The sequence below is a fragment of the Cyprinodon variegatus genome, unplaced genomic scaffold, assembly GCF_000732505.1.
Source record: "Cyprinodon variegatus isolate N-32 unplaced genomic scaffold, C_variegatus-1.0 Scaffold368, whole genome shotgun sequence".
Classification (NCBI taxonomy): Eukaryota; Metazoa; Chordata; class Actinopteri; order Cyprinodontiformes; family Cyprinodontidae; genus Cyprinodon; species Cyprinodon variegatus.
The window spans coordinates 727,949-753,483 of record NW_015150821.1 but is presented as its reverse complement, the minus strand read 5'-3'; the positions used below and the strand labels follow the sequence as shown (position 1 = coordinate 753,483).

The window sequence follows — 25,535 nt, the reverse complement described above, 5'->3', positions numbered from 1 at the left end:
TATATATATATATATATATATATATATATATATATATATAGTTAATTTGTCCTCTTGATACTTTATCATTATCTATTACCTATAACTCCGATTTGATAAAATTAAGGTTGAGGCTGTAATCTTCTAAATATATATGGAATTTCCTTATTGAAGAACTGTAATATATCTACAAGTTAAGTCATTTTTAAACTGTAGAGCAAATATAAAAACGTAAATTGGCTGAATTTTTGCAACCTCCATGGATCTTACTCAAGTTTACTTGATCAGCGTAATCTATCCAGGCCTATTGTATTAAATTGTATGAACCACCTTGCAGGTTTCCTCCCATTGTTTTCTAGGAAGCACTGCTGTTTTTCAGCAAGGCTTTGAATTAAAATTAGCCACACAGGCACATGCACCTGTATCCAAGCAGTGGATGTTCACTGAGAAAGGATAGTCCTGGGAATACTTACCACTACCTTTTTAACAGGATCATTAAGTTGATTTGCTGGGATAAAAAAAAAAAAACACCAAAATCCATTGATTGTATAAACTTTGTATATTTCTTGATATCTATTTCAACTTTGAGCAATTTTTTGTTTGTTTGTTCAGATATCATCATTGCATGAATATGTGGAAGAAAAACGACTTAAAAAATAAAACATCTATGTACCCAGAATAGCATACAGTAAAATAAAGGAACTGTTCTTCCAGAACTGGGTGCCACTGTCTAGGTCTCACTTCTGTTCCAAAATTTGAGCAGTTAGAATTGTTTAAAAAAACCCTATACCACCTTTGGAAAAGTACGTCTCATTGTTTTTATAGCTGGAAAAGTATTGGAGTGAAACTGCACCCTGCTGGCATGTCTGGGCTCGATCCACTAGCAACTGTGATTATGCAGCAGAGAGAGAAGGGTTGCATGACAATGTGGAGGACAATACTTAGAAATTACTCACAGAAACAAACACGTTTTTGTCTGAAGACGTCAGAAAAAAGTGTGGGAAGCCAGCTACCATTTGCATCAGACACCCAGAGAAAGTGTTACCATAAGCATAGTCATACATAGGAATGTATGTGTCAAAACTGGCTGGCGCAATTTGCTCAATGTACTTATCATAACCTTTGACTAATCAAACATTGCCACATGTCATTGTTCTGCTGACAGATTATATAAACACTAATTTGGATTCATTAACAATATTAGAATATTAGATAATGTATCTTGGAAAGTATTTAAAGTGTTTTAACTCAGAGTGAATATAGAGACAAAAATGTTAGAAATTTCTTTGAGTAAAGAATTCATTTTATTATTTCTGGTTATAGTAAATTATACCTTCATGATTTCAGATAACAGTAGATACCCTTGACTATATCAAATGAGTATTGAAAATTGTCTGTTTGCAAAAGTAATATAATCAAATGTTTCATAACGGAAAAAAAATTAAAAAAATTTAACATTTCCACATTTTTTGTGGAACAGGCTTAGGATAAAAAAAAAATGATTTACAATATCTTAAATGTAAACATTTCTAAGTGCTAGTGTATAAATCAGGTCATTTTATTTATTTTGCATATTACATAAGCCACATTCTTTGTAAGATAGATCATTTTTCATGCTCTGAAGGTTTTGATAGGGTAGTGTCCTTTTTCCGATTGAAAAGACAACACATTTATTTTATCCTTCTACAGCAGAAGGGCTTGCCTATATAATCAGTATTATTCCTAGATTCATACTATCCCTTTGTCAGCCTGTGTCCACAGGTTCTATGATAATGCAATTGCATTTCACTCTTGCCTCAACATCAGTATGAAGGTTTTTATCTGACCCTTTGTCCTATGCGTGAATATGTGCTCGATGCAAGTCAATTACTATGTTTGTTATGTTTGACTGGGTTCCAGGTTCTTGATATTAAACCTTATTTAAATGAAAACACTGCAGGCCAGTAGTTACTTGCAGACCTGTGTAAATGCTGTGTTGTGTTTGTAATAGGGCTGAAACAAATAATGGGATTAATCGGAGTTAATCTATAATTGAAATAATCGTCAATTAATTTAGTCATTGATTAATCATTAACTGGAGAATAGTTACTGAAATATGCCTTAAGCTGACAGAGCAACCAACTTAGAGCAGTAATTAAAGCAAAATTGTAATAATAATAAAAAAAGTAAATATTTTGCATTTAAAGTAAGTTTGTTTTTGTCTGTAAATATTTTCTATCCAGAACTCCTCAAGTGGTAAAGTTTTAGTTTCACCTGCTTTATTTTCATAACCTTTGGCTATCTGGTTATTAATTGATTCATCTGAAAAATAATTTTCACATTAATCAATTAGCAAAATAATCGTTAGTCTAGCCCTAGTTTGTAACATAAAAAAAAAATGCTGAGCAACATGTCTGAGTTAACTTCAGACATGTTGCTTTTTCTCTGTGTAATTCTCTGTAGGTTGAGCTATAGCTTCTTCAGTGTATCTGCAACATTGAGAACAGAATACCAAAACTATATTACTTATGTTAAAGGTTACCTTACCAAAATACTGTAGAAGCATATTCATTTAACTGATTAAATACAAAGAATTACATTTTAATTGAATCCGTTCAGCCGGCGAAAAGTATTCACTCAATTTCTGTCTTTATTGTTAATTTTGATGGAAAAAAAGTTAACATTAAAAAAGCAATTTAGTTAATTTTCTCTTGAATTCTATTATAAAAAAGTAATTTCATGCTATAGCTGTGCTTTGGCTTGGACAGTCAAGGTAAGGTGTTGACTTATGCGTGATATCCTCTTTAAGGTGGGTAAGACCTAAGAGTGAACAATGTTCACATTCCTATAGTTAAAATATTCCTGAACGACAGAAGAGGTCGCAAATATCTTATCTTATCTGAGCTAAGGAAGAACAGAACTGTGCCATTTCTCCATGCTCCACATTTCCCTGTTGAGATTAAAATAAATTCTGCATTTCATTCAGAAATTAAGATCCCAGAGAAGGGTGGAGAGCCACAGCTTTCTCTTATTATTTCTACACAACTTATATTTGTTTATATCAAACTATATATTTTAGGTTTTTTTATGTAATTTCATTTTTTTTTCTCCATTTGTAGCCCCTTTTGACCAAAGTAAATTCGTGATGTGTTTAAGTACTTGGCAATAAAACTTTTGATATAAAACTTCTACAGACAGGATAAAATGATTGGGATTCCTATGTTATCTGCAGATGCCAGTCTGAAGTAGTCTATCAAGTTTAATAGGTTTTTTAAGTGAAGGATCTTTATTAAGTAATTTATAATCATTAAAATGGAGATTATTGTATAAGTTTCCCTTTTTAAGTGATGAAATAAATTATCTTCTTGATTTTTTACGTTTCTTTCAATGTTTATATAATAGCTAGGGTGCATGGAATAGAAGTTTTACTTTCCTCTTCCGCCTTGTTCTGAAGTTTGTTGTTCCAACATCGTAGAAACCTGTTATCATCTCCTTTGTGAAATTTGACTCACTGGATTGCTGTTGTCTCCTCATTAATTATTAAGCTGACATGATGATGCTGACTTCAAGACTCACTGTGGGCTTAGCAGTTCTTCCAGGACTCCTTGTTGTTCTTGTCACTAAATATATATTTTTGACAGTGTTTTAGCTGTTGTAATACAGTAGTGAAAACAAGGAGGCAGATAGTTCCCTGCAACATTTTAGATTTCACTTCTTATGCTTTGTCTATATGAGTAAAATTTTTCTGCTTCTCCAGCTCAGTCCTAATGCTTGTTTAAATGGAAGCGAGCCATTTAAACATAAGCCTTATCCTCATAATGAGTTACTAAGCCTCTTTGGAACATGACTCAAATGATTGGCTCAATAGATGTGGATCAAAGCACTTTAATCTTCAGCACGACCATGCTTAAAAGTTGAGAATGTGAAATCTGATTATATGCCCCTGTTAGTACTGCTGTGATTAATCTTCAGAAATGATTTAAAATGTTTGTTTGAGCCGTTATAATGAACTATTATTACAGACTTACTTAAGTGTGCACTGAAATATGCACAGTAAAGCAGATGTGGATTAGGATTAAAAAATTAGGATTTAAACATTAACTGTAAATGAACCATTTCTTGCTAAATTCTATAATCCAAAGTACTGAACATGAACATCTAAAAACAGATATACAGTGGTGCTAAAGTATAAAGGCAGTTTGCATTTTTCATTGGTGAATTAAACAGCAGTTTAACAAAGCCTAATTGAGTGTAATATTCAGTGCTAAGAGATTAATCCTGGCTTCCTTATAGCTTTACTCAGTCTTTAAATTTCATCTCACACATTTCATGTTTAATTAAACGTTTTTTCTGTCAAACAGGGACAAAACTAAATGAATAGAAAATGGGTTTCTTAAAATAATAATATAATCTATTTAAGGTAAAAAGCTTTCCTAATAAACTGGCTTTACGGAGAAATATATTTATGTACTTATTATTATTATCGTCTTTATTTTTATTAGTCAAATTTAACTATCTACATTTGGTTCAAGATAATCAGCTAAGTGAATTACATTGAGAGCCATTATCCAAAGATTGAGAAAACATGGAAGAGGGCTGAACCGTACCAGGAGTAGCTGCCCAATCAAAACGACTTCAGCCTTAAAACCACTAATGTAAGCAGGCTTATAACCATAAGGAATAAAAGTCACAAACATGGCCTCAGTTTGAGAGAAAACTACAGATGAGCAAACAGAAAAGAAAATTTCACTTAATATTTTCGTGCATCTGCCTAAATCCATATTAATGATCCCCCAGACCTTTGGGGAAAATTCTACAAACTTAGGAGACCAAATTGAACCTTTGGAAAGATTTATTTCCTGTTATATCTAGCATAAGAATAAGAATGTGTTTTTTTAAAAAAGGAACAAGATATCTTAGGACCTAGATATTTGACTTTTGAAAGTGTAAAATGGTTTGATTTGTCTGCTGTATCGTATGATTGATAGCTGTTTGTTTCCTCAGGGGGACATCACCTGGAACACATCGTTAGGACCCAGTGTTTGCCTAAAGCCGGTCGCACTGCAAAGCCTATCAGAACTGGAGAGGGTCCGTCTTCAAGAAGTTGCCTTCAGGCGACTGATTCGGTGTCATGACCTGGGCTGCCACATTGCTATTCCAAAATGTACTTATCTGCCTCAGACACATGCAAATATTCACATTCTCAGACCTCTTCTTGTCCATTAAGATGCATGAGCATGCACTGATACAACAAATGGTAATACTGGTAAAGCGGTGCAACTAAGTTTAGAATAAGTGTGTCTTCTATTGCTTTTGAAAGGGACATGGACTGTAAAATCTACCAATATGGCATCCAATCAATCCTATGTTTCTCCACACAAAATGTTTACATAATTCATAATATGGCTGTCTAACTTATTGCTTCTGTTGTCTTTTTAAACTTGGTGAGGGACATTTAATGTTCCTACTTAGGTTGGTCAGAATCACCTTCAGCTTGTCCAAAATGAAAATAGCTGATCCTATAAACATATAGAAGCCATTTTGGAAGATTTATCTTCAAAACTGATTGTATTTAGCCCAGCATTGTGTGGCAAATATATTGATTGTTTAAGATAATCAGCTTGCAAAACTCTGATTTATTTGGTGCTCATCAGCCATGCAAAATGCATCTTCCATCCCTGCAAGGTAATCATATGATTTCTAAACAGATTGCATCGACAAGGATTGATTCCAACTAATTTTTCTTTAAAATTAATATTTACAACCTGGTCTGTTCAGTTATGCAATCATGTAAACATTCAGTTTGATGACCCTGACACAGGAAGTAAGCATTTTTTACTGTTACCGGAGGGTTGCTGGTTCGAAACCTAAATTCAAGCTCCACTTCTGTCTAAAGCCTTATGTCCTTGGGAAAGACACATCACCCGCATTTGCCTGCCATTGTTATTCAGAGTGGTGGTGATTGGTGCTGATGGCAGCCTCACTTCTGTTAGTTTCCCTCTGGGCAGCTATGGCTACAATACAGCTTACAGTCAGTGTGTTAATGGCTGAATGACTATTGTTTAGCTAAAGTCAGAGGATCTTGGGGTCCTCTGACTTTAAAAAACACTATAAGCACACAGGCAATTTGCCACTAACAAAGTGGAGCTGCAGTGGAACAAGTCAGAACACAAGTTAAATAAACACAATTTTTTATTTACTTTTGCAGATGGCCACAAGCACAAGAAGTCTCTTAAGAAGAAGTTGGATTCTTTATCCAAGGAAAAGAACAGAGACAAAGGTAATGCTGCTTAAGATATATCATGTTTAAACAGTGGTGTTATTCTGATTTATCCTTTAAGAAGATTTTAGGCAGAGATTATGGCATAATGTTATAGCTGTGAAGCTCCTTCCTAAGCCTGTGGAGATAAACACAGTTGTATATTAGATCCGTGCAAACATCTTATTAGTTTTCTTGGTTTTGTCAGGATCTGACATTTTAAAAGCTGCTCTTATCCTTTCCCCGCTGAAGCCATGTACACCCATTGCACTAGACACACTCTCAGCTGTTTATTCGCTTGGAGCTGTGAGTGATCAGAATCTCCCAGTACAGAGGAAGCTGTGATCTTCCACCAACACGCTGCCCCGCCCGCTGCAACAATGTGGCAGGAAAGTGATGTTCTCCGTCAGAAAGAGGCAGTCGAGGGAAAAAATCAAAACAATCTTAAGTGGAGGCTCATTCGTTGCAGCTTATCCCCTGGCATTCCCAGCCCCCTCTTTTCCTCTTTTTTTCCCCCTCAGTCTTTTGTTTACAAAGGCACTTGGGAAAGTATGAGCTCTCTGAATATTAAGTGCATGCTCTGCTGTTGCCAATTTTTTTATTTTTACTTTTGATAGCAAAATTATATGTGTATTTTTCTTTTTTCTGATCTGAAAAACATGGCGATTCATTTTTATTTAGCTACCTGCTACTGCTACAATACAATCTCAAACAATTCTCTTTGGATTTTATTTAGTACATAATTTACATTATCAGCAGGTTAATCTCTGACAAACACAACTGATCCTAACAATTTTGTTTCAGAATGGTAATGGACAAAAATCATTAAGAACTGCCAGAAACAACTAAGACAGATCAGAGATAAAGTGGTGTTTAAAGCATCTGAAATATTAACCCAAACTTTGAACATCACACAGAGCAGGGTTCAATCCATCCTCTGAAAATCTAATTAGGCACTACAACAGCTTAGAGATATGGTCCTCTTCCTGAGGAAACATACATGTCAGAGAATATTAATCAGACAAGCTGCCAGAAGGCACATGATAGCTCTAGAGAAACTACAAAGATCCACATCTCCACTGAGAGAATCTGTCATATCTGACCTTAATGGTGAAGTTACAAAAAAAGGAGTCCTAAAACAACATGTTTGCATTTGCCACTTTCTTTATAGAGGAAACATTAAGGTTCAATACAATAAGGTGCCTTTGTATAGAAAGGACCAAAATTCAATAGTTTGCCCCACATACAAAAAGAAGGAATAGTGGAAAATTAAAACTGTATATAGTCTTGAACACAACATTTTTCTATGGAAGGACAGGGAAGCTGATGGTTAGGAACACAAGTAGAGCTAAATAGAAGGTGATCATGCAGGAAAACTTATTTAAGGCTTTAAAATACTTGAGACTTGGCATATGTTCTTAAAACAGAAAAGTGGCGTTTAACATATAGCCAGAGCTACAGCGTGGATCAAAATCCAACTGAAATATTTGGTATAAGACTTGAAAACCTTTTACTGGTGTTCCCCAATCACTTTTGGGTAAAAGAATAGTGTTAAGATGTGCAAAGCTGGCAGACACATAACCCTAACAGATTAACACATGTAACTGGATCAAAAGGTGGCCCTTAATACAAAACCATGCCCAGATTTTTATTGGTACAAATGTTGAAAACCATCTGTGACTCTACAGCAATGCACTGTTTAGTGTTGGTATATCCAATAACATCTCTAATATGAAAAACCTGTAGGGATATGAATGTTTCTGCAATGGACTGTAAACTAGATGTGACTGAAGAATCATTCAGAATCATCAGAATTTCAGCTTTAATATTCCATGTCTTGCTCTCTACTCACACAGAGACTACGCCGCTGGCGTTCGGCATACCACTGTCGCACGTCATAACCAATGACCGTGTTCACAAGCTGCGACATGACCCCCTGCGGGAGGAGCACAGTAACCCCACTGAATTGATGCTATCCTTCCTTCACCTGTACTCTAGCTTCAAAAGGTCTAACAAAGAGCTCTCCAGCAGCAACTCCTCCCTGAGCTCCACCCCTGAGAGTCATAATGAATCTCCCTTGCCCAGCACGCCAGAAACAGCCTCAAGAACATCCAGGAGGGTAGGCCTTTCTGTCAATAAACCTGACTCACTGACGTAGAACACCTGACTCTGTCTGATTACAGCCTCTCCAACGATTTCAGTGGGATTTTGTGACCTTTTTAGATATTCACTTTGCATGCAGATGATGTGGCCTTTAAATGAGTGCAGTACATACATTTTTCCATAGCACTGCTGAGCTGGTTGGCTTTCCATTGACTACATGATTGTCACCCTTATGACTGACAGGGTGGAGTGTCTGTGGATTGCATCACTGACCTTGATGATAACCAGTCTCGGCTCTTGGAGGCCCTTCAGCTGTCTCTGCCAGACGAGGCAGCTGGGAACAGGAAGAAAACCAGCGACAAAAAGCTCAGCCTTAACCCTATTTACAGACAGGTGCCAAGGATAGTTGATCTCTGCTGCCAGCACTTGGAAAAAAATGGTACAAGTTGTAAAAGCATCAATCAATGTATAAAGGTTCACATGCTTGTTGGCACTTATAAAGCATTTGTGTCTTTGTTCAGGCCTGCAAACAGTTGGAATTTTCCGTATCGGGAGTTCCAAGAAGAGAGTACGACAGGTAACCTTCTCTGCTCTAATCAGCTGCCTTAACATAAAAGAAAAATCTCTTTGAAGCCCTGATTGTGACAATGTTTTATCTAGCTTCGTGAGCTTTTTGATCAGGGGTGGGAAGTGCATTTTAATGAGGAGCACTGCGTCCATGATGTCGCTGCTTTGTTGAAGAAATTCCTCAGAGACCTGCCTGACCCCCTGCTGACGAGAGAACTCTACACAGCTTTCATCCACACAATGAGTAAGGAGCACAAAAACGAACATTTCGACACTGAGCATTTCAAAAAAGTAAAAAAAAAACAATACACTACTTGTTTTCCAAGTTTGAAGGCGTTTTGCTTCCCATCCAGAAAGCTTTCTCAATTCAAAATGTCTGGAGTAGTGTTTGAGTTCCAGGCTTTATAGATTAGTTCAAACAAAAGCCTTATTATGGTTTAGAAAACATGCAAATTGAACCGAAAGAACAGGTCCACCCCTTAGCAATGGAGAGCCATTAAGGTCATTGTTGGCCTGTAAGACCAGATACTGGCCTATGCCTCTGTAATGGGGATTTTAGGGTTTTTGTTGGCCTGGCTGACCAGGTGAGATGTTTTGATCCCCTGCATGGCATTCAGTGTTGAAATGGCATTTCGACACTAAATGCCATGCAGTGTTTTTTATTTTACTTACTCATATTTAGGCCTTGCGCTTAAGTTTGTTTTGCAAAAAAAGATTACCATCTATAGTCACTGGCTGTGTTCAGCTGTATTCTCCTTTCCTGTATTGCAATCAGATGAAAATAATGTCAAGATGACAAACATGTTACACACAATTCACTGAGCTGCTTGTTGCATATATTAAAATACCCATTGTCCACCCATACTTAAATAAATTGTTCTCATTAATATGTGGAGTTAATAAATTATAAGATATTAATTATAACTATCAATCTTGTTGTCTTTTATACAACCTTACTTTTTTTGTTTATTTGTGCTTGTGCCCACAACTGCCCATAGCTGAATGTTACATTATAAACTTGAAATCATATATATGAATGTGTGTGAAGTTTGGTGAAATTTCCTGTCTTGATGTAAAATCTTGAAAATGAAATCAGCTTGAGTATGATCTGCTGTTGTATACAGCCATAACGGTTCTGTCCCCGATTTCTTTTGTCATCATGTGGGGTCTTATACTTTTTCAAAACCACCCCACAATTTTAAATCTTGCTTTGGAAACCAGCCTCAAGGGGACATTTTTCTTTATAATTTTTTTACATAAATATCTAAATTTTTATTGCCATTGAAGTAAGCTTTTAGCAAAATGGTGTCTGGATCTTTCTTATGATCAGATCTAGTGAATTTTACTGGAATTGCTTCTTTACTTGGTACAGACACAGGCTTTATTTCAGTAGTTATATGCCTTCTGGTAACAAAGACTTGTGGTCAAATGAGACAGAGATTCACTGACAATATATTGCCACAACAATACATTTGTATGTAGGCAAGGATTTAAAGCCTAAGAGCACTGTACATTCCCTCAAACATGGTGGTGGCAGCATCCAGAAGAGGGCATTTTTTAACGGCAGTATTACAGGTACCCTGCAGAGAGTGGATGAATTATTAAAGAATTAGAACTTCCCAAGTCTTAAGCTTTACTCAACAGTAAGCAATTGGCTATATTTGATATTCCAGACAAAAACATATAGACATGGGTTTTGATAGGAAAAACTCTGGGTAAGAGCAGAGGACCCTTATCTAAACCATATATAAAATGTGTCAACCTGGAAACCAACTGATTTAGAGAAACATAAGGATTTTAAATAGCATTAGTTGCCTTAGAATTACTTAGCATGTAGTCCTTCTGTCAGAATGATTAACCGAGTAATAGAAAGTGGTATATCTATAACTACATTTAACCAAATGATAGTTAAAGGTTATGCATGTACAGTATTTCTATGTTCAATTATATTCTTGGCTGAATTAAACAAATTCTAAACACATTCAAAATCTAGAGTAACTACTTGTTTTTAAAGTTATTTAAAGGTTTTTTGACGAATCTACCGTGCTAGAAACAAACTGTTAAATGTGACCATATGGTCCAGATATAAAATTTCATGCCAGCTGTTTGCACATGAAAGTCTGTCATTGGGGCTGTGAAATATTTGAGTGTAAACATTTTCATGAATTTTTGATTATGTTTTAAATTTGTTTTTTTACAGTGCTGGATTATGCCCAACAACAAAGCGCCATCCAGCTCCTTATATATCTACTTCCTCCCTGCAACAGCGACACACTGCAGCGCCTCCTCAGCTTATTGTCCACCGTGGCCTCACACGCTGAAGATGGCCTAGACACAGAGGGACGGAAGGTAATACAAAAAAAAAAAAATAAATATATATATATATATATATATATATATATATATATATATATATATATATATATGGTGGGGGTGAATCTATTTAAACCTTTTCAAGTTTATATTTCATTTCCAGTTTTTGCATTAATTCATCTGTTTTATGTTAATTGCAAATCTGTTCTATTAACACGTAAAAAAAACAAAAAAAAAACACGTTTAGCAATCAGAGGGTAATTTACTCCCTCGTAAACAGACTGTTCCACAGATTTATTGCCATGAATGCCAGCAGCCAGCAGAGGGCAGTTGGACAGATGTGCTTTGCATCTGCAGCCTCTAATTTGAAGAGATCACTGTGCCAAAACAGTTGCCCGGTTATGCATGATAATCAATTATGATTATCTTTATCAAATGATTCATGAACACTCTCTTCATGAAGCACCATGAGCACACAGACACCAGGCTTCTGTGAATGTCAGTCTGTTATGGTGTAATTAGTGTTTTCTGTTACGGAGCAGTACCTGTGATCATGTCTGATTATGAGGAGACTTATTAGGAAGACTTAACATCTACTTATTTGTGTGCAGGTAATTACCTTTAGATGGGCAATGTTAGGACTTAGAAAAATACAATGATTCATTTAAATTTGTGTTTCACTAAAATCACATCCCTAACGGGCCAAGGAAATGCATGTCCTAAATTATACTGTATATGCTTTTCATTTTTGGTAAACATTGATATCAATTATTTCCTCTATTACAATGATCCTGGTGTGTAAAAATCTGAGTTTTTTTTTTTAAGTCAGACACCACTTCTCAGTGTGTGTCAGCTCGTGGTTTGCTTTACTCCAGAATAAGAATATGCCAAAAAAAGAAATGTCTACATAAAGACAACAGCGTTCTAGATTAGCCTTACAGTTACCTGTTTCTCGCAAGCACAAACCTTAGGTGTAAATCATTGAGTAGCCTGGTGCAGCAGCAATGGTTGCTTGTCCATGAAGTGTGGCCTTCACCTCACAGACTGCCTATTGTTATAAAACATAAGATATTGTGCTATTGACAGCTAAAAACACACACATATCTATAGTAAGTCTTTTACTAGAGGTTTTTGTGTGTGAGGCCCTGCTGTCTATCCAGTTGTAGCAAAAAAAGATCTCAAATAGCATATGGAAATATTTCAAAATAAACAAACCATGTCTGTGCCACTTACATAGGGATTGGTGTAAACTGCACTCCCTCTGCAACAGGGCTGCAAGCTGGGGAGAGGCGCACACTCAGCCACACAGAGGTGCACAGAGGGAAGTTGCTGGCAGACTCAGGGAATGTTCCTTAGGCCACATCTTAAATACAAAACATGTTTCTAACAAGGTCAAAGAGAAACCCTTGCATTGCATTTAGCCACGAGGAAAATAATGACCATGTTGAAGAAGAAATAAAAAAATTAACTTGAAAAAAAATATCAAGCTACAGACGTTCAGTGTGATCAACTGACAATGATCTGTAAAAGAACAGGTTTGGAATACGGGAAACCCTATCATATGCCTTTTCCTTAAATAGTGATAAGTTGATAAAGCAAAGTTGGTGCCTTGTCCTCCCTAGAAAGTGGTACACCAATGGTGGAGATGGTAAAACCTCAGATATGTATATAATGTATAGGAAATTGTCACATATTTGAGAAAACATCCTAGAACAAAGGTGGAAGCTAATGCAGCAACAGTAGGGAATATATAACGGTCATTGTTCCCTTCACAGTGAATGTCTCTAATTGATTTGTTTTTTTTAATTGACACATTACAGCAATCTCCTGGGAAATCTTGGATACTAAAAAGCATTCTCAATCCAATTGAATCCACCCAATTGTTTACGTTTGGTGTTTTTCCAGGGAAAGCATTATGTCTGCAAAATCATACTTATTTTCGTTTAACCCTACAGGTCATTGATGTCTGTTATTTTAATAATGTTTTTTTTGTTGTTGTTGTTGTTGTATTTTCTAGGTTCCAGGAAACAAGATGAATTCACGCAATTTAGCTACCATCCTCGGTCCCAACCTGTTACACAAGCAAAAGACCTCAGACAAAGAGTTTGCTGTTCAGAGTTTTGCTCATGCAGAGGAGAGTACAGCTATCATCAGTGTTGTCCAAAGGATGATTGATGCCTATAATATGCTGTTTATGGTAAGTAAACCCATAATGCAATAGAACAGTTGAAGATGAGGCAGAGTTGAAGGCAAACAGTCACAGTTAGAGCTTGTTTTATGAGCAGTTCTTATGCCTAACAGAGTGAAGCCACCTAAAGAAAATGTAAACATCAACTTAATGGACCAAGAGGGAGTTTTATAGAAGCTTATAAAACAAAGCTACAACATTAAACAGAGTTTTTTTAGTCTAAAACCATATAAAACGAGGTTGTACCTACACTCAATGCCAAGCAAATGAGAAGCCTCACTGGAGACATTACATTCTAAGATTCAGTCATGAATAACATGGACATTATGGTTTTTACCAGAGGGAAATTGTGTTTTAAGAAAATAACTTACAGAACCCATCTCTAACATGATAAAAAAAAAAACTGTACAAAGGTAAAAATGCTATTCAAAATGTATCTGTATTTTTCATACATCTGTTTATGATGTTATTGTAAATTGATGTAATGATTATTTAAAAGACATCAAAGGAAAGCATGCTTTCTCTTGACCAGGTTCCTGCAGATCTTCAGAATGAGGTGCTGATTAGTTTGCTTGAAACCGATTCTGATGTTGTGGAATATTTGCTTCGAAAAAGAGTTTCTCAATGCTCGTGAGTTTCCACTGTTTCTATTTATGTGCTTTGTCTGTAAGGCCACTGATCTTTTTGTATGTATCATTAAGGTTCTATAAAAGCTTTTTAATGTTTTTGTTTTTCAATTTTTTTAACAGGGATTCAGGCATACTAAGACCAGAAGACTCATTTTCTCTGAATGAGAGTTGCATGTCCAGTGACTCCCTTAAAGCATCCAGCGGAGAGGTGTCTCCATATGACAATAACTCTCCTGTGTTATCAGATCGTCTGTTACTTAAAGACACAGAGGAAAGCAGTTTGAACTCCGATAAGGAGCTCATACGCCACAGGCAGTACAAACTAAGTGACCATTCCAAAGATGGATCAGGAAGCATTTCTCCAACCCCTTCTATTGATAAAGGTGAATTACTTTAATTTCAACATATATTTGTACTTGGAGGTGATATGGGGCACTCACTCCAACCCAAATTTTCACAATCAATTTTGATAGCAAAAGAATATCTCTATCAAGACAATTTTAAGCAGGGGGCTCAGTAGCAACAATTAAGTGGCTGTTTGTGGACCCCAGAGCATAATTTCATTTGAACCCTTTTAACATATTTGTCATGTGAAGTCCCCCAAAATGCTATATAGTTAATTTGTTTTTTTATGACAGATTAATACAAAGTTATGAGGTAAAGTTGTTGAGAAATTTACAGAAGAGAAAAGAATATACAACATTCCAACATTATCCCAAAATCTCATGAAACACTCTAAAATATATGAACTGAAAATACTGAGGCAACTGTAAGCCTACCGTAAGATGATCATACACTTGACTGCAAGCAAAGCATTAATCAGAAGACCAGTCAGGTTGCCCATTGTAATTTTTGAGGACCTGCAAAGATCTACTGCTTCTTTTGAAGGAAAGACAAAAAAGATTGCTTTAAGTTTGCCAAAAGCCACATAGAGGGTACATTACGCGTGGAAACACTTATCCTGGTCAATTGAATTTAAATTTAAGCTTTGGCCCTCAAGGGCAGAGGTAGAGGGGGGTGGGGGGTGCGGTGGGGGCGGTATTGGACCTTCCAGAGGTCTGAGTGCCCCACCCAGATGATTGACATGTAACAGCACCAGATCATTACTGTACAGTCCATGGTGCTTATGCATTGGCTAAATAAGTGCAACAACAAAACATCGCTCAAAAAAGTACAGTAACTTAGATAAACATTCTACTCAAATACAAATAAAGTTACCAGTTTATTGTAAGCAAAAAATAAAAAATCTTTCTGGTCTATTTTTTAAAGGAAGAGACAGTGTAAGTCCCACATGAAAACAGCATCACAACAGGGGATGCAGCCATTCTGTGAACCGGCATGCAATCAGAAGGCAGGCAAAGTTGAAGCAAAAATAAAGATGTCTAATAGTAGAAGAAAATTCCAAGGTCAGAAAAGCCAAAGGGATGAACTAAAGAACGTGAAAAAAAATTAGTAACATAAAGGGGAGATATGGGATGCAGAATAACATGAAGCAAACTGGAGCAGCATAGAGACGTACTGAAATCAGATGAACCAGAAAAAAGAAAAACAATTGAGTTTATATAGGGAAGGAAGAGGGAAGGGTGGAGGATGACCCTGAATGCAGATGAGTTAATCAGGGGATTAGAAACAGCAGTAGAGGAGAAGAGGCAGACTAATGGAAGGGAAATTATTAAAATAAGCTTAATGAGACACAAATAAACTACAAATCGAGAGAAAAGAGACTACAACTGAATGAACTGAAAAAAAAAAAAAATCTAAATGCACAAAGAATAGAGCACAACAATAAGCCAAGAATCAAAGAAAAAACTAATATGGCAATATCTTTCTAGAAATGATGAACACAGAGAAATGAACTAATCACAGCTATATGTACATTTATATATAAAACATGACAATTCTAATCTTTTTTTAATCTTCCTGTTTATCTCAGATGCCTCAGCTGATTGTTTCTGGGACACCTGGCACGAACTGTTTGGGAAGGACTTTATTAGCCATCACATTACCGGTAAAAAAAAAAAAAAAAAACTCTCATTTTATAATGCTTATTTCAGGTGGCCTTGGAATGTGAAATACATTTGAAATATTCACTGATGATTCCCAACAGGCTCCTTTGGAGATGCCTCAGAATGTGATTCGTATGGATCGTCAGAGGGACTGAGTAGTCACCAAGGCAACAAGCTGCCCGTCAGAGCAACACAAACATCATTGGGCGTCTCAGAGAGCAGACCACACCTCCCAGTGACTTACTGCAGCAGTGGTCCTCATGACCACAGGGAGCAGATGCAGCCAGAATCATTGTTACATCAGTCACAGAGCAGCCAATCAGGGTCTATTAGCACAGACAGCTCAGCACAAAGGACAGGACGTCCTCAATGTCCATTATTTATGGACAGAACAGAGGGTTTGTCTCCTCGATTGTGTTCTAGACCTTTAAAAGAAACTTCCATTTCTCAATGCAGTTTCTGTTCAGAACCATCATCCTGATGCACAATCACTTCTGCTCCCCCAGCAGAGCCCTGCCCTACTGACTGTAGATTCAACAGAGAAGAAAACAAGGTCTGACTGCTCAAACCTGTAGACAGACAAGTGGCACATGTTGCAGATGATGTCAAGTAAAAAAATCTGAATCCTACAGAGGAAGTGTGGTGTGATTGTACCTTAACAGACAACAGGTCATATGGTTACCGTTTATTTATGTGCTGTTGAAATCAACTCATGTTTATCTTTTAATATTCTTATTTTTTAGAGTTTTTTGAAGGATTACTTTTTAATGTTGTTTTCCATTATTTTATTGTTTCTCAATGTTTTGTATAGATATTTAATATAGAGATTGTTTTTATTTCAACCTTAAAAAAATGTGTAGACCTTAAAAACCACAAATACAGTACTGTGAAAAATTATATGCCCCCCTCTATAATCAATCAAGACTTGAAGGCCTTAAGATTGTCCAACAGTTTCTAATATCATAGATGACCTGAATTAATACAAAAAGCTGCTTTTAAATAACCATTTTTTACATAATCAGCAAAATGAATGGTCCTATTTGAAAAAGTAGATGAACCTCTTGTAAATATTGAATTATGTGATATGAACCTCAATTTGTGGACGCTAAGGTTCAGTTTCATTAGCCATACATAGGCCTTTTTACCACCTTTCTTATAGATTCAGAAATCACTTAAATACAACCTGTGTGACAACATGAAAAAAGCTTTATTTTTTAACTAAATAAAATCTAATTATGGTCTCACCTGCTTGCTGCTGTGTTGAGGGCTGAGGGTTTGGTATGGGCAGTGGGACTAGGTCCCATGCTCACCCTGCACGTCTGGTGATGGTGGTGTGATTGAATCAAGGCTCAGTGCCAATACCTCTCAGCCTGTGATTCTTTGGCCTGGAAGCTGCTACACCTGTGCATCGTTTATAGCCTACCCTTCGCCTATTGCTGCCTTGAGGTGACTTGCTGGCTTGTGTCTGTCTTCAAAGAGCTGCTGCAATCTTCCATATCTGGTCCAAAGATCCGTTGCTGTCCTTGAGTTCTATGTGATGAAGGCCTTCTAACCTAATGCATTTTCACCTAAAGGGAGTAAACTTGCTTACATACATCCACTTAACACAAATATGCTGATCACCCACATACTGTACACACAACCCCATGCACAGACACACAAATACTTCAAATGGCTGAAGCTCATATAAACACAGGTTACTATTACATCAATGTGGACTGCTTACTTTTAAGATTGACCCAGTCTTGATTTCATAAAATTAATCATGGAATCAAACATTTGTCTATATATATATATATATATATAGTATAAAGTATGTATATATATAAGTATAAAGTATGTCTACAGTACAGCGCCGCAGTTGGACATCTTGCATGGAAATGAATTATTACGCAAGCTGGGTGTATCTAAGCCATTAGTTAATATATGCAGTATAACCAGCAATCAGTTCAGTATTTGATTAAATGAATACATTTTCTTTTGCATCTGATTCTTATTTGAGAACTCAACTTCATCTTTATCCTTGATTCTCCTCTGTGATGAACCCTTCCACTCTTTTATTGTGGCCCGGGAGACAGTAGCAGCTTTGCATTTGTCAGGCAGCCAACACCATACAGCTACGTGACCTTTGTTTAGACAGATAGACAGGTAGGTGTCACTCTGTGCTCACACCATGTCGCTCATCCAGGATAAATCTTTCAAATCTCGGCTCAAGGATGATCACCTTGGTTATGCTTAGAAAAACACATGGTGCCTACCAGCTTTATCAAAACAACAGTTTTATTGATTTGAATCTCTGCTAGCCCAGAGTAAAATACACTCTCCTGAAAAAAAAGCTGTCAAATACAAATCAAAGAGGACTTTGTCTTGAGTTGGATTAAATTAAAACAAAGTTGAAAAAGTTCTTAGGAATTTTTGGCTGCATGGCTTCCTTGTTTTTTTTTTCCATTACAATTGATGATTTTTTTTTTTTTTTTTTCCATTACAATTGATGTGTCTTTAAATTCTTTTTTTTACAAACAAAAAAAATAATATTCTGTTCTTCAGCAGTTTTATCTCACAAGCGGACTATGTGTGTAAATAATACACACAAGTAAGTTTTTTTTAGCATATTATAATATCTTAGTGTTGTGTCATGGTAATGGGATATAGTCTGGACTTTGACTACCCTACTTTAAAAATTTTATTACTGGATGTTTCTTATGAGCCATTCAGTTATGAGTTTGCTGTTGTCCCTGAGACAATTGTTTGCTGCATAATTCAAATTACCCTGAGCTTTTAACGTTTCAGATTGATGGTTGGAATTTCTTTTGCTAGAATTTAAAGCTTCATCATTCATAGCAAGCTATCCATGTCTTGAAACAGAAATACAGCCCCATCAAACTATCAGCTTTATGTTGACTGTTACAATTATGTTTTGATTCATTCTTGTTTTTATGGTGTGTTAGTTTAACACTAGCTCCTCAAAAATATTTTTAAAATATTTGTTCCTATCAGTTCACAGAATATTTGGATATGATCAATAAGCTCTTGGAGTAACTGGTTGTATAGGCCTGAAACAATTAATCGGATTAATTGTGATAAATGGATGATTGAAATAACCTCCAACTAATTTAGTTATCGATTAATAGTTAACTTGACTATAAAGAAGCTGGAGCATGCCTTCAGCTGACAGAGAAACCCACTTAGAGCAGTAATACAGCAAAATTGAAGAAAAACAGAAAATATTTTGAATTTAAGATTAAAAAAAATGTGTCCATTTGTATGCTCTGCTCAGAACTATACAACCGGAAAAGTTTTAGTTTCACCTGGTTGGATTCTGTAAAAAATCTTCTTTAGGGAACCTTTTGTTATCCAATTATGAATCGATTAATCGAAAATATCATCAACTCTGAAGGTTATCTATATTATCAGTGTTTTCTACATTTGTGAATATTGTTTTCACTATCTCCTAAAGCTTAGAATTGATGTTGAAACATATTCTAGTCTGATAAATGTAATAAATTCCCCAATATGGTTATAAATGCCATGAGTGTCGGGCAAGATCTTTTGGTTATTGTGATCTTTTAGTTAACTTCATACTGTTAGAAAGGTTTTATTTGAGTTCTTGATTCTGTACATCTTGTATGACTCAGCACTCTTTAACTGCACTCCTTTTCAACTGGACAAATTTTAACCAACTATGGTTTATTATAGGTAGACTATCTGCTTTGACAAAGGGTTTGTATTATTTGGCTTGGGTAGCTTTTCATTCAGTATATGAATTAAATAATGTATTAACTCACTCAGGTTATATTTTTCTTTTGTCAAAAAGTGTTTTTTGTCTGTGACAGCTAATTGACCAAAGCAAAAACAGAAAAAAAATCTATTTCAAAGCATAGTAATATGATATGACAACATACAGTACAGTGTCACTTAAAGATAAACACATTTAAACTGTTAAATTGTCTCAAATGTCAATTACTTTGACTTAGTTTGACCTTTTCCTCTATACATTTAGAAAATTACAAATATTTTTGCAAGTATTTACGGAAATTAAGTATAACAATGACTCAATTCCATGCTTCCTGTCATATGAAGGGAACACAATGCATCGATGACTGTCAGCTAAAAAAAAAATACTGAAATGGCCATGGGAGGGCAGCATAAGACCACAAAATCTTCCTTTTAATCTGTAATTAGTAAGCAAATACTGTGGTACTGTTCAGTGAGCTTCAACAGTTTATTGAATATTGAATAGAGTTGTTCATTTCTGTTCACACTTAATCATATCAAACAGTCAGAGATGTTTAAGCATTTAAAGGTTGGATTTTATAGGCTATGAATTAGCATGCAAGTAAGACTTAAGACGATTTTGGGTTATATGGGGCATTGTAAATAAATGTGGATGGTCAGAACTTATTATCGTATATTGATTCTGAAAATGTTGTGAATGTGTTTTTTTATATGCTTACATGCTTTGAAATACTTAAAAGTCCTTTCCCCTTTTCAACAAGTTAAACATTCACTATTGCACAAATCTGTGCGAGTAACGCTACATTTGTCACTGCTGACAGGATGTTTGGATATGTTTTATGCTTACAATCAAATCTCACAGATGTGTCATATTTCTTTCCAAGCCATTCACTCTTCTAAACACTCAAATGTTAGGAAAAAAAAAAATCTATTTTTTTTTTAACCAGCATCCTGAAAGCATACAATTAAGATATTTCATATAATTTTTCATCTTTTCATCTTTGCTGTTGGATGTAAATTGAGCTTGTGGCAGAGCGCTGCTGCTGTTCCCAGCAGGACGTCCATCCGTTTTGAGCCGACTCCTTAGCATCAGGAGCAGCTGCGGGGAGGACAGAGGAAGGTCACATCCAAAATGAGACCAACTGTGTTCAGCAACAAAAGAACCTCAGCCCTGTGGTTTCAAGGGCAAGATTTATGCAAAAGTCTCTGTGCATGAGAAATGGAGGACAGTGGAGCTCATTAAGGTGTTAGTCATGCACAATATCTTTCAAATCAAATGCCACAAAGCCTCAGTCTTTTCGCTGTCATTTCAGGGATTGGCACTTCACTACTTAATATGCTACAGCAGACTGACTGCTGTTCAAATACATTCCATACTTCTTGAGTGCTGACTAACTTAAAGGATTTTCTCCCTGATGTGTTAAGTACTCACCCAATCAGAAAAAGTTGCTCCCTGCAAATGACAGCTACAAACTCAAACAATAGTTTAACCTTTGTTTTATGATTTCATATTAACATATTTTAAAATGAAATCTATTAAAAATTTAAATTTAATAAATCTATGAAGTTTTACCCTAAAATATGCATATAATGTGTTGTTGTGGAGTGATGTTGTTACTTGTAATCCAGGAAATGTATAGTTAGTCCCTATTCTTACTGTTTGCAATATGAAAGCCTTTATATTTCATTTATATAATTGAATCTGTTCTGTTCTGTCCTACACTTGTCACTCTATATCTTATGTATATCATCTTATCATGCCTGTTGGCTGAAAGGCCATCCAAGTAAGAAACAAAATAAACATTCTTAAAGCAAGGTAGTAACATTAATCCCTTAAAATGAAGCTTTTGCAGATCTGTCCTTTTAACTGTTGAAATTTAAACTAAAATGAATTCAAGTTGGGCTAAACATTGCAGGTCTGTGATGAGATCTCCAAAGTTCTAGAAAGCAGTGAAGGTAATGTGCAAAACTTACCAAAGAAATTTTTGAGGGATCAGACTATAAGAAGTACTTAAAGAAACATTTTTATGTATCTTTAGCAAAGTGGCCATTGTTTGTAAAGGTCACTGTATCTAGAACCAATTTGTTCCTATTTGGAATTGTCTTGCGATTGCAAGACAATCCTGTCTGCAGGATAATTTTTTCTAATTAGTTTGTAATTCCAATGCTGATTTTATTTATATATCTTCATTAAATAAAAACAAAATCGATGAAATGTTATATTTTTCATTGAGTAATATTTCTAAACGAAAAAATATTATTTTATGAGGCTCTGACATATTTACACCCTGGACAGGTCGCCAGTCTATTGCAGGGCAACACAAGACAAACAAGACAAACAACCATTCACGCACACACTCGCACCTAAGGAAAATTTAGAGAAGCCAATTAACCTAACAGTCATTTTTTTCTGACTTTGGGAGGAGGCTGGAGTACCTGGAGAGAACCCATGCATGCTCAGGGAGAACATGAAAACTCCATGCAGAAAGACCCCCGGCCGGGAATTGAACCTGGAGACTTCTTGGTGCAAGGCAGCAGTGCTAGCCAATTCTGAAGTGATTCCTAATATTGTTTTTATTTAAATGTAAAACCAATCTAAAAATAAGCACTGTCTTAACTCTATACAGTCTTTTTTTAATTTTCTTTTTATTCATCTAATATTTTTCATGGTTATTTGTGGCTTTTGTTGTTACAAAAAAATAAAATATAGCTGTAACAACTAGTGTGTAGAATATTTGACTACAATGCTCACACTTTTGGACCATTGTTATATTGAAATGCCTGGGAATAGAATGAACCAAAGAGTAATTAAAGATCTTAATATTGAACAATAATGTACTATGAGTTTCAGTTTATATTTGACGGTAGAGCTTACATTTTATTTCAGGTTCAGTGCTTAATAGACATGATATACAGTGATAATTCTGTCAAAAGGGGTTCTCTATAAAACATGAGTTTACATGAAAACAAAAAATACACCTCAAAACCATGACAAAACTCAGTGTTCTTGAATTTTAAGGCTTGTGCTAGAAGAGATTCTTATCTTTCTTATCATAGCATTTGACCTTTTATTCATGGCTTTAAGTTAGATCAAATATACAGAATTTATTTGTTATTTTTAATTCAGAATTCTGTTTTCTTTTCTACAAACCAACAGTCTAGTTGTAGCACAGAAAGAGCTGCACTAGCAGAGCTTGTAAAGTCTCATTTCATTTATGCCATCTGTCACGCCTCTTGCTCCCACTGGCAAAAATGTGATTAACATGCCTCTTTTGGAAATTTAGACCCCACTGGACCAAGGGAGGCTGTTAAAAAAATGAAAACAATTAGATAGTTTGTTTTAATGTGTTTAAATAGGTAGAAAATGCAGCTTCAGAACAAGAGTTTGTGTTTACACATGCATGTATGTCCAAAATACTCCAAGGATTTTGTGCACACATCAGAGGCACATTTTTTCAATTTTTACATTGTGATCACACTTATAAGAGCATAATTTAGACAATATGTAAACTTCTAAGAGAGAAGGGTGGGATTGTGGGTCAAGTTTGGTCAATATTTTGTTTTTTTTTTCTTTGTTAGTTCCTTGGCAAGGCGGAACAGCTAGTGATTGGCTGTTTGGATTACATCAGTGGGACACTTGAGGACACCATGAGGCAGCTTTTAACAAACAGCTTTGTTCCTCAGACTTGCACAACAAGCACCAAACTAAGTGACTGAGAAATTACTTCCATGCGACACCCAAAACTTTCAGCAACCACATGTTTTCCTCCCTCAGCTTGTTGCTATCATCCTTGTTTTATGGTACATCCGTGAACATACTGATTCTCACTTTATCTTGGTTATGACTGTCAGCATGTCATTTAGCAAACATTAAGCATATGCTCTAAAATATGATTTTTCACAGCATATGTTATGTGACAATATAATTCACACAGCCATATGGTGGAATTGAATCAATATATAAAAGATGATGAGAGCAGGCAACATTAACTACAACATTCTTCTTATTGGAGGCAAAGTAGATAAAGGTCAGTCGCAGAAGTTCAGACTGTTTAATTCATCTTCTCATTTTTAAAGGGCACATATCATAATTTGACATCTTTTCCTTTTCAGGTTTGTTGAGGTATGTAGCTCATAAAGGTTGAGTTGATTTCCAATCATGGATTCAAGTTAAAAGCATAAAAAAGCCCCAGTTCTCTACATAGTGCTGATTAAACTGCCATATAGTAATAATGTAACATTTGGAATGCGATACACAGGCATTAATACATAACAAAAATAAGTAGGAGCAACATCACTTACTCAAAACTGAGTTGCAAAGCATCAAGAAAAATTGAGGTTTAACCAGCAAAGAGAAGCAGCTTTTGCAAAATGTTGTCTAACAGCAGTATCTTGTAGACCTATTAAGCCAGCACCCTATGGATGTATTAAAAAATTTCAGCATTGAGGTCTGTCTACTCTATTGGTAGCAGTTTAAAAATGGCCCAGTTTAGGTTCCTTTAATGATCAGTCCTAGGTCAAATATGAACTAAGTTTTCCTGGCTGGCCTTAACACAAAAAGGTTGGGTTAGGTTTGAACCAGTATGCTGGGTTTAATAATAAACCCAGTAATGAGTAAAAGCAGCCAGTGCCAAAACTCGATGTTTCCAGAGATGGGCAGAAAGAGGAAAAAAGAAAGAGGAAAGATACAAGGTCTGCTAAGTTAATAAAGTTTACCTTACCTTAGTCTGCTCTTTTTTTTAGGGACAGTATAATTAGACTGTCTCTAAATTTTATCCCATTAGGCAAGCATCACACAACATGGAACAACTGTAAATTTCCCAACCTGTCACCCAGCCCGCTCTCAAATGTTTTTGTGGCAAGGAACCTTGGAATAGGGAAAACTTAAACTGGCACCATTAATACATAGTTCTTTGTGGTTTTCCCTTTGTAATGCTGGGTCAGTTTAGTATAGAACTCCTAAGTAATTTCCTCTGGGCAATCTAAACTGTTTAATGAGCAATGCAGCCACAAAACAGGCTTATAGTGAAAGCAAACCAGACTTGTCTTATCTTGCACCAGAACTGATAGACTCCTGGATAAGCGTTGAAGCTTCTTCAGACAAAAAGTGAGCGACAGTCCAGTTGTCTTCCAGTTTGAGCCTGTTTAGTATCTGCCATGACCTGGAAGACTAAGAATTTATCATCAGTGCAAGCAAAGAAGCATAAGTTGTGAAATCATGCTCATATCTGACTTCTTCGACTGGCGATGTCTTACAACAATGCCAAAGCTGCCATCCTTTGACAGTTACATGTAACTTCAGACAGCAATTATCGATTGCTCCAGCTGAGAGGGATACCCTCTCTTAGCCAAGAGGCTAACTCCAGCCAGCTGTAGCCTCTCCTCGCTCTGCCTCCCAGGCTGGCTTCTCAGATGTACCACTGTCCTACAGCTGGGCAGCCAAAGTCTCTAACCCAGTCTCAGTTTTATGTCTTCCTGGTGGACTTATCCGATTTGCCCCTTTGCTCCTTCGTTCCACCATAATTAGCTTCTATAACTAGTCCCAACAGCCTCCCTCTTTAGTGCACTAATTCCTCAGAGGCATCCTCCGATCTCCCGCTGTGGTTCCATAGTTCCACAGAGTCTGTTTTTTCTCTGCCAGTGTTCTTGCACTAATTTCACGATGCTCCTATCTGAGCTTCATAATGCCCTCACCTAACACTCTGTTGTCTAGGTGATTCGTTCCCCAGTGTGGGACAGCAGAGACCTAAACTGGGTCATGGATAGGGGGAAGTACC

At 36.1% G+C, this 25,535-nt stretch overlaps 1 protein-coding gene across 2 annotated transcripts in view; it reads left to right on the top strand.

The window, feature by feature from the left end:
- The window catches only part of LOC107092117 (rho GTPase-activating protein 6-like), a 24,335-nt gene extending 5,900 nt beyond the window's left edge, over positions 1 to 18,435 (top strand). The window contains exons 2-13 of one of the 2 annotated variants that reach the window (XM_015386422.1): positions 4,963 to 5,122; positions 6,167 to 6,238; positions 8,074 to 8,336; positions 8,564 to 8,759; positions 8,842 to 8,897; positions 8,981 to 9,131; positions 11,088 to 11,236; positions 13,218 to 13,397; positions 13,921 to 14,018; positions 14,138 to 14,400; positions 15,951 to 16,025; positions 16,125 to 18,435. In XM_015386422.1, the coding sequence (XP_015241908.1) occupies positions 4,963 to 5,122; positions 6,167 to 6,238; positions 8,074 to 8,336; positions 8,564 to 8,759; positions 8,842 to 8,897; positions 8,981 to 9,131; positions 11,088 to 11,236; positions 13,218 to 13,397; positions 13,921 to 14,018; positions 14,138 to 14,400; positions 15,951 to 16,025; positions 16,125 to 16,504 (2,043 nt within the window). In that variant the 3' untranslated portion in view covers positions 16,505 to 18,435. The remainder of the gene's footprint in view (positions 1 to 4,962; positions 5,123 to 6,166; positions 6,239 to 8,073; positions 8,337 to 8,563; positions 8,760 to 8,841; positions 8,898 to 8,980; positions 9,132 to 11,087; positions 11,237 to 13,217; positions 13,398 to 13,920; positions 14,019 to 14,137; positions 14,401 to 15,950; positions 16,026 to 16,124) is intronic. The other variant, XM_015386421.1, reaches the window with a different exon arrangement.
- Positions 18,436 to 25,535: the final 7,100 nt, after the last annotated feature.